At 56.1% G+C, this 12,410-nt stretch overlaps 4 protein-coding genes across 4 annotated transcripts; 1 reads left to right on the top strand and 3 right to left on the bottom strand.

Moving 5' to 3' along the window:
* Nucleotides 1-1,066: 1,066 nt before the first annotated feature.
* D7B24_005052 (uncharacterized protein) lies at nt 1,067-3,146 on the bottom strand (the record flags this gene model as incomplete). The annotated part of the gene is made up of 4 exons (XM_028639215.1): nt 1,067-1,334; nt 1,965-2,080; nt 2,137-2,789; nt 2,846-3,146. 4 exons carry the CDS (start codon nt 3,144-3,146, stop codon nt 1,067-1,069), a joined length of 1,338 nt encoding a protein of 445 aa, XP_028499122.1.
* Nucleotides 3,147-4,865: 1,719 nt separating this feature from the next.
* Nucleotides 4,866-6,137, bottom strand: D7B24_005051 (uncharacterized protein; the record flags this gene model as incomplete). Its single annotated transcript, XM_028639214.1, has 6 exons — nt 4,866-4,966; nt 5,028-5,098; nt 5,149-5,222; nt 5,277-5,774; nt 5,829-5,904; nt 6,019-6,137. The coding sequence occupies 6 exons, from the start codon at nt 6,135-6,137 to the stop codon at nt 4,866-4,868; spliced, it is 939 nt and encodes a 312-aa protein (XP_028499121.1).
* Nucleotides 6,138-6,828: 691 nt separating this feature from the next.
* Nucleotides 6,829-8,920, bottom strand: D7B24_005050 (uncharacterized protein; the record flags this gene model as incomplete). The annotated part of the gene is made up of 2 exons (XM_028639213.1): nt 6,829-7,928; nt 7,981-8,920. 2 exons carry the CDS (start codon nt 8,918-8,920, stop codon nt 6,829-6,831), a joined length of 2,040 nt encoding a protein of 679 aa, XP_028499120.1.
* Nucleotides 8,921-10,438: 1,518 nt separating this feature from the next.
* Nucleotides 10,439-12,131, top strand: D7B24_005049 (uncharacterized protein; the record flags this gene model as incomplete). Its single annotated transcript, XM_028639212.1, has 3 exons — nt 10,439-10,593; nt 10,694-10,748; nt 10,800-12,131. 3 exons carry the CDS (start codon nt 10,439-10,441, stop codon nt 12,129-12,131), a joined length of 1,542 nt encoding a protein of 513 aa, XP_028499119.1.
* Nucleotides 12,132-12,410: the final 279 nt, after the last annotated feature.

The raw sequence follows: 12,410 nt of genomic DNA, 5'->3' as shown, positions 1-12,410 counted from the left end.
CGTCACGATAGCGCCGGAAAGACTGGAAATCGGCAGAATCGTCAGGTTCCCAGCGCTCGTTGGCACGCTTGAGCTTGTTGCATTCGGAAGAGGAAGCGGCGTTGGCACGATCGTGTCTGGCGTGCCGACGCCGGTTCCACTGGCACCGCCTGAAGTGGTGGCATTATGCAGCGGGAACGGTGTCAGGATCGAAGGCGTGGGAAAACCGACACCTGCTGTGGATGATGTGCTCATGTTCAGTGAGCTGAGGCCCGTGCCTGCGACTGAGCTGGAGAGAGTATTGTTGGACAACGGAGACGTCACTGACTGGGTCAGGGCAGTTGTAGTTGTGCTGGACAAGACTGAGGTCGGCGCCGTCACATTTGCGATGCTTGTCCCCGTGCCTGCAATGGTACGTGATCCCGAGACGGTGGAATTGGGCATTGGGAATGGGGTCATTCCAGGGGTCATAGACGAGGGTATGCTGGTTGCTGATGTGCTAGTATTCGTGGAGCCCACGCCAGGGCCAGACGTCGTGGAGGTCGCGTTGGGGAACGGGAAAGGCGTTTCTGCAGACGACAGTGGTAACAAGGCCGTGGACGTTGGAGCCCTTGCATTAGCCGCGCTGATGCTCGTGCTCACTGTCGCATCCGAAAGAGTCGCATCCGAAAGAGTCGCATCCGAAAGAGTGGCATTCGAAAGAGAGAACCGCGCCGAGCTCGTGGGGCTGAGAGAGAGCGACAAAGTTGTCGAGGCACTCGCCTCAACGGTGTTGAGGCCCGTCCCAGCGATGGTGCCTGACGCAGTACTGTTCGAAAGGGGAAACGGCGCCGACGAACTCGACAGGCTCGGGGCAAGGGTCTGCATTGATGATCCGGGGACCATTGAGGGCAACACAGAAGTGATATCTTGCGACTGACCCACCTTGGTGGTGTTGTGCAGATACTGAGAAGTGTAAGGAATGGTACTTGAAGGAACGGGCGCTGAAGTGTTCTGCGCGGTTGTCGTGCTTTGGAGTCTCGTCACGCTTGATACCAAACTCGTCGCGTTCGGGAATGGGAAAGGTGTTGCCGAAGAAGGTAGAGAACTAGGCGTTGGTACGAAGCCATTGGGTGAGGATGAGACGCCCGCCACCGCGCCACTGCTGGGAGCGGCCGAGGTGCCATTGGACAGGCTGGGAAGAACGCTCGCAGTCAGGGATGCCGGTACCGAGGCTGTCGTGGTGTTGAGGAGGCCAGGAGGATATGACGAGTTCGCCAGTGCTGACGACAGTGGTGTACCAGTTGGTAACGCCGGCATGGTCACCACGGTTGAGTTGGAAGGTGACGCTGGCGCAGTCGGTATGGTCACCGTCCCTGTGATTACAGTCGTTGTATCATTCGAGGTGGGAAAAACAGGCAACGAGGAGAACGTTACAGGTTCGGAAACCACGTTGGTACTGCTGGTTGCATTTATTGTCTGTTGCACTCTTGAGCTTGAGTCTATGAGTGAAGACGGCGAGCCACTGGGGATGCCCGATGTGGCTAATGAGGAACTCTCACCGGCCGAGCCAGGCTGCAGGGTCGGACTATCCGTAGTATTGCGCGAGCCGGATGACTGGCTCGTGGTGATGGTGGCGTTTGTTGAGGGAAATGGAGCAGCACCTGTCGTCGAGGGGCTGACCATGCTGTTCGTGCCATTGGTGCTGGAGCTGACGCCAGTTGTAGTTGTGCCACTCGCGACAGAACCGCTAACAAGCGTCGCCGACGATGAAGGCCTCGTTGTGGAGGCAATACCTGGCATCAACGGCTGACTGGGCGCTGTCTCATTGCCGGTTGTTGGGGGGGTTCCAATAGCGGAGGACGAACCCGAAACAACTGATGAAAGGGTGGCGCCTTGGGAAGAGATGCCCGGGACAGTGATGTTGGCGAGTCCACTCGAACTTGCTATCATCTCGGAGGAGCCTATCGATGACGAATCAGGTAGGATAGTACCACTGATCTCACCGGCGGCTGTCCCTGAACTTGAAGCCGTCAGACCCCCAGTAGTATTGAAAGGTGTCGACGCCGAGGCCATCACGGGAGCCGATGAGATACCTGTAGCATTCTGTGGTGCTGGGAGACTCGACAGTATTGCTTCAGAAGATAGTCCCAGCGTTGAGGGGGTATCGACAGGCACCGTTACATTGCTAGGAACGCTCAATGTCGACAGGAGACTTCTCGAAGCAGGGGTTGAGATAGCCCCTGCAGGAGCTGTGGCAGAGATGCTTGACGGCGTGGCAGTCCATGTTGGGAAAGCCGACGCCGACAGCACAGGGGGCGACATGACGCCGGGCGTGATAGACCCGAGTGGCCTAGACATGCTCATCGTGGAGTTGTTGAAAGGGGACAGAGATGTGTCCGTCGTCGACTCTTGTGAGGGCAACGCAGCCGTAGAGCTGTTTAGGCCCGTCAGACTTGGCTCAGGCAGCCCGACACCCTCGCTGTTGCTACTGGAGATACTGGCGGGTCCTGATGAAGACCGGCTGGACGAACTCCCTGGAAAGGCGCCCGATAACGCGGACTTGGAAGAGGATTGTGGGGGATATATGCCATTACCGGCCGGGTTTGTGGTCTCAGACATCTCTGGCGGATACGGACCATCCGTTGTCGAGCTATCCGGATTTTCAGAGGGGGACCCTGAGCTTCCAGTGACTTCCGTCGGACCTGCAGACGACTGGCTTCCGGAGAAGAACGTCTTGGAGGCGCCAGCCGTGGGACCAGACACGAATGATGTGTTGTTAGCGGCAAGTGTCCCACGCGTACCACCAGACGAGATGTCTGCTGAGGGTGCTAAGCGTCCGATCAGTAATGCTCGTCATAAGTTGGGAGGCGGAGGCTCTACCGACCTTCCTTGCTGGTGGCAGGCATTCCCTCCCCCGAAGCCTCCTCTGTTGACGTAGCCTCAGGCTCATCAGGAGGGTATCCGTACCCATAGCCCCAGCTATATGGCTGGTATTCCTCCGCTGCGCCCTTCCCGTTTTCCTCGATGGCCCTGGCCCTGGATTGCTTCACATCGAGACCTGGTGGCGGCGCATCGCGTTCTCGAAGCCTGTGGCCCAGGGCATCATGGCGAGCGAACACGAAATGGGGCACGGGCAGCAACACCGCAGCTAAAAGGAGTCTTCGAACCAGAGAGGAGACTCTCATGATGAAATCCCTTATCCTGGCGTGTCTGTGTTCTGTTCGAAAGAACTCGGCTGCCTTGGTCGGGCTGCGAATATGATGTAGTCTTCATCAGGGAACCGACAGTTATGTGATATCAAGCGTTGAGAAACAGAAAGAAAAAAGCGAAAAGAATGACTTGGATCAGCAGGGCCTGCGAAATCCAGACAGTGAGAGAGAACGAGAGTCAAAAGGAGGGAGATGTCATGAAGTGAAAAGGAGATCCGCAAGGAGGAAGGATGGCAGGCGTATGCCGTCAAAGGGAAGACGGCGAGGATAAGTTGGCAGATATAGGTGCAGGCCCAAAACTCCAATTACCTCGGCACGCCGTCGATAGGGGCAGAGCAGGCCATATACATCCATGGCTTCAAGCTGCCCATGGTGTGAACAAGTTACCCGTCAAAGTAAGACTTGGTGATACGCTCGACAGCTTTGCCCCGTTCCTCAACTTAAGGGGGGCGGGCTGCCGAAGAAGGAGAGAAAGACGGACGAATACAGATCCAAACACATATCCTCCCTGCACGATGACCACCATCCGTCTGCTTGGATTCATGTTCTGCCCGTCGGGCTCGCTCCTACACATATGAAGTCCGTCCGGAGAAGGGACGATGCACGACGAAAACATGCCAGGGAGCGTCTTCGACGCCTGTCTGCAGATCACGACCCATCAAGTTAGGAACGAGAAAAAGAAGGTAAATTGAACCGACACGAGTCCCGAGCTACGACCAGATTTCGCCGTGCATAGCTGAGGAACCCTTTCCGAGCTCGCCTGACACGTCGTCCAAGCACCACCTCGTCATTTCCCATCCGATCCTCGGACCCCGTCGCCGCTGGAATACATGACACCAGGCCCTTGCCTCTCGGCCTACCGAGATGTCACGATAGCACAGACGGTGCGCAAGTGTACAGCTGTGCGCGGCGAGATGCCGCGGACGCCAGGGGCAGATGCAACGTCCCGCAGCAAGATGACACCCCTGTTCCTGGCGAAAGCGACAAAGTCACACGGGCCGTGGAGGCAACATGTGAGCTTACACGAACACACACATTCAACTCGCAGTCGCCGAGCTCAACTTAGAGGACAAGCAGAGCGAGCTCTTCTCTGTGGAAAGAGGGAAGATGACCTGGTAAAGTCGAGCAGTGGCTTGGTGGGCAAGGTGCAAAGCTGTCAACTCGTACGATTATTTGTGAGGAGGAAGATATCGTACAATAGCCTATCTAGGTTTATTGACATGGCTTGTACGGGGGTAGGGGGCGCGGAAGAAACTGTGCTCTCCACGCTGTCGTCGTTTGCTTCATTGAAATGCCCAACGCCAAGCATAGTGGTGCTGGTCGCAGGATGAGACAGTTCATGACGAAACACATGGCTGCTCGCAAAGAATTGCACACTATAAGAAACCAAGACACTTCATCTACGGGGTCTCAAGACTGTAATCACCCTGCTCCTTTTGCGCTTGCAGGAATCAAAATTACCTCCCACTCTCAGCGTAAACTTCTCATCGTGACGTGCCCAGGAAAGCCCCCAGTATCGTGAAAAGAGAGCACGAGCTCGATTCGATGCTGTCAAAATGCCGTGAGACCTATCTGCCGCTAGGCGAGGCGGGCAACTGCTGATGAGCCACGAGCTAGTTGCTGTCGCCACTGTGGAGTGTCAAGGAGTAGAGCTCTCAATCAGCTAACCCCATGTTCCTAACCTTTACGATTCCTCTATTCGGCTTTCTTGGCCGTCTCGCGAAGGGTGGGGGCGGTGCTGTCCGTCATGGATGTGCCCTTACTTTCGATATCGGCAGCCCACAGAGCCGCACCGACTGTAGAGAGGATGCCGTCAGTAATGAAGTGACTGGAGTCAAGGGCATGCATGTGACATACCAGAGTTGGTGAAAGTAAAAAACATGGAAGCAAAGGGAATCAGCTCGAGGGCTGTGGCAACAAGACCGAATCTGTATGGTGTGAGTAGGCAGTCAAGGTGTGCTCAGGATGGCAAACGTACGCTGTGTAGGGTCCGGTGTGCTTCTTCAGCCACTCCCTCCGCTGTGACTCTGACCATTGTTTGAGCTGAAAGTACTGCGTCATATTAGGCCACGCTTCGAACTCAGGGGACACGATTCAAAAACGTACCCGTCCATGGACAATCTGGCCGCGTCCGCGGGCCTGGATGAGGACGAACAAAACAGTGCCGACAACAGGAATGAAGTTCAGGGGTAGATACATGATGTATCGGATGAGAGCTTTGGGGCTGAAGCGCTCAAAGGGGCTCTTCAGAACCTTGCCCAGCTTCTGCATGGGGTCTGAGCCCGGCTGCAGCTGTCGACCCTCGCGGACAATGTTATCGCTACCCCTGGCGACCAGAGTACCGTCAAAGGTATCGAGGATGGCATCTTGTAGAAGGTACGTGCGCGAGATCATGTTGATGATGGTGGAGCTCTCGTTGAGAATCAGGAGAACGGTGGTGAAGACGGCAAGCGGACCGTTGAAGAGGACGAGAACGGCAAACTGCGGCACGTAGGTGAATACAAACATGCCAGTGACGACACTGACGGACAACAGGGCGTAAGGGCCAATTCGAGAGAGGAGAGGCTTCCAAAGGGAGCGGTGCGTCGCAAAGTAGAGGATTCCCTGTAAGAGGCTGTCAGAAGCGCTGGTACTTCATGGGCCAGAGGAGTATCGTACCTTGAGGGGGTACAGGTATGCCCTACTCCTGGCGGCATCGCCTACGAGGGTGGATGCATGGTCGTAGTCCTCCTTCCTACAAGCAAGATGAGTCAGTACATTGCGAGCTCAGGTATCGAACTCTTCGCAGGCCATTCTGAACAGCTGGCAGCTGCCCGCAAGGCATTGTTTGGGGAGGTGGATAACGTACAGAACTTCCTGGGCTCTCGCTTGGACCGAGTCGGCGATGCGACCGCGGCTACGACTCTGGCCTTGACCCTGGGTATTGGCCGAGTCGCGTTCGGCAACGCGGTTGGGTTCGTCGGACATGGTGGGCGTGCTTGTGTTTGGGGCGTGGTGAAGTTGGGTGGGATTGAGCTGAAAGATGGCGAGGTTGATGGTAGATGAGCACCAAGCGGTATCGCCAAAGGAGGAGAGGTGAGTTGACGTATTCAGTATTATGAAGATGAGAGGACAAGAGGTCCGAAAGTGTGCTCCTGTGACGAGATCGTGACGGGGAAGGAGTCGCCAGTGGAGGAAGCTGCCGCCGGAGCTGTGCAAAAGGCAGCTGCGACGGGCCTGGCTGCCAAGCTTCCGCTTTTGGTGGGCGTTTGATGACGTCGATGTCTCTCGCTGTGCCTGTATCTATGGCTGGACCGGTCCAAATGCTCCGCTCCAGCACCTAAGGAAGGCTAGGACCCCTCGCCCTCAGTCCATTGCCATCACACGAAAGCATCAATTTCACCCCTCGCAACCCCACCATATCAAGAATTGAACGAGTTTTGCAGTGGGTCATCGCTCTCTCATCTATCATCTACCTACCTACTTCGGAGGAACTCATCACTGGCATCCATCATCCTAGTCGCCGATCCTGACATACAACACGACTAGGGTCGATGTCCCCCGCATAAGGTAACCTCCACTTCCCTGGACCCCAATCGAGCTCTGCCCAGAAGGTCCTCCACCATTCCCCTTCCCGGAAGAAAAGAAGACATGAAAACATGACCAGATTAGGCATGGCTCAGTGTCGAACAAACACGGGCATCGTGTCGAGCGGCGTCTTAACTGTAGTTGTCTGGCCGCCCTCATACTCCAGCCCCTCAGCGTCCTTCCAGCGAACACCCTCCCCAGGGAAGTACACCTCCCGCGTTTGCTGCTTGGCCTGCAGCACCGGCGCGACAAGGTACTTGGGCCCGTACATGTACTGATCCCCGACCCGCCAGCACTTGTCTTCGTTTGGGAAGTCGTAAAACAGCGGCCGCATCAGGGGATCGCCATTCTCGTGCGCCGCCCGGTGCAGCTCCCGCGTGTACTCCCGCATCGACTCGCGTAGCCGGAGGTACTTCTCACAGATGGCGTACACCTCCTCGCCGTACGACCAGACCTCATTGGGACCCCCAGACAGGCAGTGACTGCCACCAGTTGTGCCCAGACGGGGCTGCTTGGGTTCTCGGTCGCCGTGGAGGCGCATAACCGGGCAGAAGGTCCCCCACTGGAACCACCGCACGAACAGCTCGCGGAATTCAGGGTCGTCCGGGTCACCTCCGTGAAAGCCGCCAATGTCTGTGGTGAACCAGGAGAATCCAGCAATACCCATGTTGAGGCCCGCAGCTAGCTGGTTTCGCAGGCTGCCCCAGCTCGACGCGATATCACCCGACCAGACGAGCGCGCCGTACTTCTGGGAGCCCGCCCATGCACACCGCAGCAGATTAACGACCTGTGACTCGCCAGACTCTTTCAGGCCTTCATAAAATCCGCGAGCAAACTCTGACGGGAAAAAGTTGCCGACGCTCAGGTTCGGGCCCAGGTGATACCGATAAATATCAAAGTCATACACGGAATATTCGGGTTCCGCTTCATCGAGCCAGAATACCTTGATCCCCTTATCGTAGTAGTTCTTTTTGACCGTATCCCAGACGAACTTGCGAGCCTCAGGATTTGTGGCATCAAAATGGATGGGGCCATGATGAGCTTCCATGGACATGCGCACGCCGCGATCCTGCCGAATCAAGAACCCGCGACGTAAGCACTCATCGTAGTTCTCAGACGTCTTCTCCACAGTAGGCCACACGGACACCATCAGCTCAATGCCCATTTCTTTGAGCTCCTTCACCATAGCATCTATGCCGCATTAGCAATGAGGTCACCTGAAGTCATTGGCGAGACCGCTTACCGGGATCCGGCCAAAAGGTGGGATCGAACTTCCAGTCGCCCTGATTAGGCCAATGGAAGTAATCAGCCACGATCAGATCGATTGGTAAGTTCCTCTTCTTGTACTCGCGCGCCACTTCGAGCAGCTCGTCCTGCGTCTGATAGCGCAGCTTACACTGCCAAAAGCCGAGACCGTACTCCGGCATCATGGGTACGCGACCCGTGACCTGCGTGTAGGAACGCACAATGTCGGAAGGCGTCTCACCCGCTACGACCCAGTAGTCGAGCGTATCAGTCGAGTAAGCTTCAAACGTCGTTGTCAGGCTTCCAAAGACGGCACGGCCGACGCCAGGGTTGTTCCAGAGGAAGCCGTAGCCTAGACTCGACAAAGCGAAGGGGATGGTTGCTTGCGAATTACGCTGCGCCAGTTCCAGGTCGGCCCCCTTGAGGTTGAGAAAGGGCTGCTGGTACTGGCCCATCCCGTAGATGCGCTCCTCCGGGTCTTGTGACTCGAAACGCATGGTCAAGTGGTAGTCGGGCGAGCCGAGCCGAGGTTTCCACTCACGGGGCTGTATGCGGAGCGAGCTGCACTTGGGATCCAGAATATCGAGCCGGTGGCGGGCGTACTCCTCCAAGAGTATCTTGCCCGTCTCAATGTTGGAGATGACAATCTTTCCGCGGCGGCTGATGTGCGCCTTGATGCGGCCATTGGTGATGGACGCCGCGCTGCTCTCGATATTGATGAGGGGGTCGGCCGTCTGAGTCGGCTTTTCCGTCAGAGCCCAGTCCCTATCTTGGAGCTTGGCCAGGCAGGTGGCCCTCACGCGGAGGGCATGCTCGCCCCAGGGCTCGATGTAGAGGATCTCGGCATCAAAACGGAATCCGAGCCGGCGGCCATCTTCGTTGGTGAAAGCTGGATCTGGGCGAGTGCCATACTCCTGATTGCCTGCCTTGGGCGCCATGACGAGCGCTTCAGTCTTGTAACAGTGAGTAAAACTAAAGACCGAGCAGGCCAGATGAGGGAAGGGACCGAGACTTTCAAGAACATTCAAAAACGAACCTCAGCACCCCTCGCAAGACTGGCTTAAGTATCTGGCCGGTTGACCATTTCCCTGTTGCCGTCTTCTCCATCCGCTGGCTGCCGGTCGTCCACCGTGGGGTACCGAAACCCGCCGGGGCCACGACAGCTTCGGAAAGCCGACGACAGACCCCACGACAGCACAGTATGTTGCTCACGGCCCAATCATGAAAGAGATTGCAGTATTTAGCCTGAATCCCTGATTATCGGGTCTCGTCCCGTCGCGGGACAAGTCGACATCCGAGAGCTGGAGACGAAGAATCGACCCATTGTCTATTGTTGCTGCATAGCTTCAGAGAAAGACCACCTGAGGACTGAACGAGTCGGATCTCGTCCGACCCCGACTCCGCGCCGTATGCCAGAATCCCAGATGACTGCCTCAGAATTTCGTCAAGTCACCCCCCCGAAGGATTGCTTCGTGGGGGTCACTGGGGTCGCTGATTGCGGGGAAAGCTCTGATGGTTGGAGAAACGGGGTTGTTTTCGCGGGGAGGACAGCGGGGATAGCGGCGGGTATGGCATCTTGTGTATGGACGGGCTGGGTGGTGTCGGGTAATGGCGTGTCCGGGTTGGTCTCCGGACTGCAGGATGACGATACTCTATGCCAACGCCCGTGTTGGAAGATGGTCCACAGGTTTTTAGACTCCGCATCACCCTGGCTTTTGCTCCAGTTTCGGCGGAGTTGCGCTCTCTGGAGTCGACTTGCCTGGCAAAGCGGGATGCCTCACTAGTCTACCGGCCAGCGGTGGGGAGATAGGATACGGATGGCACACCATACGTACAGGGGCTTGTCAGTAATATAGCACTTTATCGGAAGACTGGATCACGTCTTTCGAGCTCAGATTAAATCTGATGAGGGTAGGAAGCTCTATGCTTCATAAACTGACACACCATATCCACGGCGCTGAGCTTTTCCCACGCTTGACGATAAACTCATGGGAGATGCAAGAGACCGTTCCGTGCTTAACAAACCTGTAAACCCGTGCCATAGAAATAGGACATCGTATGTACAAAATGTCGTCGGAATGTATGACACAGCCGCTTACCCGCTGTGACCTAGCCCCCACGGAGGGATCTGTTTAGCTAACCTGCCGGGAGTCGTTGCTGTCGCACCCCTGTCTGATGTGCCTGTGAGACTGACCGCCGACTCGGGCTCTGCATGCTCCGATTCGACGGTTGTCTGAGAATCACCCTTGACAGCAGCTCTCTTCGAAGGATAGAAGGGGGGATGATCATCTCCAGACTGGACCAGGACAGTATCTTGATACAATATCGATCGACCCAGTTATAAAAGCCATCATACCTTCGTATCTGTGGACAACGGCGGCAGCAGCGTCGCTGTATTTTATTTGTTTTGCACTCTGGTGTTCCTACATTGTAAGCTGAATTACATCGAAGACAGGATGAAAGCCGCACAAGACGCATCCCCTGAGGCTGAGCATGAGGACGACCTCAAGGCCAACTTGCGCTCACTCCAAGATGCCCAGGCTGCCACAACCGCAGAGCATGAGACAACATTGCGCCAGGCTCTTCGTGAGAACTGGAAGGCTGCGCTCTGGTCAGCCATCATCTCGTTAACCATCGTCATGGAGGGCTATGATCAAAGGCATGGCTAAGGCTCCCATTTTCCCATAGAGCACAGCTAACACTGCAGGCAGTTTAATGTCAAACTTTTTCGGCTACCCGACCTTTCAGCGCAAATTCGGCTCATATGTGCGTATGCAAACACTGAATGTGTGTTCGGAACCCGCTAACCCCATCTAGTATCCTCAACAAGACACTTGGCAGCTCACCGGAGCATGGCAAGCCGGTTTACAGAACGGAACGAATGCTTGTGTCATCATTGGCGGCTTCATAAACGGATGGGCATCAGCCAAGTTTGGATACAAGGTCGTCACCCAGGTTGCCCTCGCTTGCATGACGGGCTTCATCTTCATCTCCTTTTTCGCCGTCCGCATCGAGATGCTTCTGGTTGGACAGATGCTTTGCGGGCTGACTTGGGGCGTTTACGCCACAACAAGCCCTGCGTATGCTTCAGAAGTGTGTCCGCTGGCATTGCGAGGTTATCTAACCGTCTACGTCAACTTGTGCTGGGCCATGGGCCAGTTTTTGTCGAGTGGTGTCCTGAGGGGCATGCTCCAGTACGACACGGAATGGTCGTGGCGTGTACCCATAGCAATCCAGTGGATGTGGCCCGTTCCCATTATGATTGCTATATTCTTCGCGCCCGAGTCACCTTGGTGGTTGGTCAAGAAAGGCCGTTATGAGGACGCCGAGAAGTCCTTGCTTGCTCTATCGAATCGCAGCCGTGAGCAAGCCCAGGCCACCCTCGCACAGATGCGGCACACCATCATGCTAGAGTCTAGCATTGAGTCCGACTCAAATTATCTGGACTGCTTCCGCGGCACCAACCGTCGCCGAACGGAGATTTGCATGGTCGTATTCGCCGGGCAGCAGCTGTCCGGCGCTGTTTTTGCGTATACACCGACGTATTTCTTCCTTCAAGCGGGTATCAGCACGGAAAACGCCTTCACGATCGCTATTGGCAGCACAGCAATGGCCTTCATCGGTACGTGTGTCTCGTGGGTCCTGCTCACTTACTTTGGCCGCCGCACGCTGTATGGGACTGGTATCGCCATGGCAAGCTGCTCTCTCCTCATTGTGGGCATCTGCTCAGCGGCAACGACGGCGCCCGGCGCCCAGTGGGCTCAGGTGGCCTTCGTGCTTGTGTGGAAGCTCATCTACTCAATGACTGTGGGACCAATCTGTTACGCCATCATCTCCGAAACATCGGCCGTCCGGCTCCGACCACAAACTGTAGTCATTGCGCGCAACACATACGCCATGACACAGATCGTGGCCAACGTGTTGAACCCGTTTATGCTCAACCCGATCGAATGGAACTGGAAGGGTAAGGCCGGTTTCTTCTGGGCCGGCACTTCGGCATGTGTTGCGATGTGGTCTTACTTCAGGCTGCCTGAGACGCAGGGCAGGACTTATGAGGAACTAGACCTACTGTTCCACGAGGAGGTCCCCGCTCGCAAGTTCAAGTTGACACATGTCGACCCGTATGCGGAGCGGGTGGCCGAGGCCTAAAGAAAATCGAAGCAAAGTGTCCAGGTGAGGCGACTATCCGTCACGGGAAAGGCACCTTCGAAGGGCCAAAGACAATCATTTGATCGAATTGACCCATGCGTACACACTACCCGTGTCTACCCCTGAATTATGTGCCGTGAATCCGAAATGCGGCGACAAGTGAACAATGGGATGGCAGGAGAGAGAAATGGGGACCCGCGAAGCGGGCATTGGAGATGCGGGGTACCAAGCGCCTGGCCAAAGTCGCCTTAGGCAGGCCCAGCCATCGTGGGTTAGGGG

Source organism: Verticillium nonalfalfae (assembly GCF_003724135.2).
Source record: "Verticillium nonalfalfae strain VnAa140/NRRL 66861 chromosome Unknown scaffold_3, whole genome shotgun sequence".
In the NCBI taxonomy this organism is placed as follows: Eukaryota; Fungi; Ascomycota; class Sordariomycetes; order Glomerellales; family Plectosphaerellaceae; genus Verticillium; species Verticillium nonalfalfae.
This window is presented reverse-complemented; position numbering and strand designations above follow the sequence as displayed.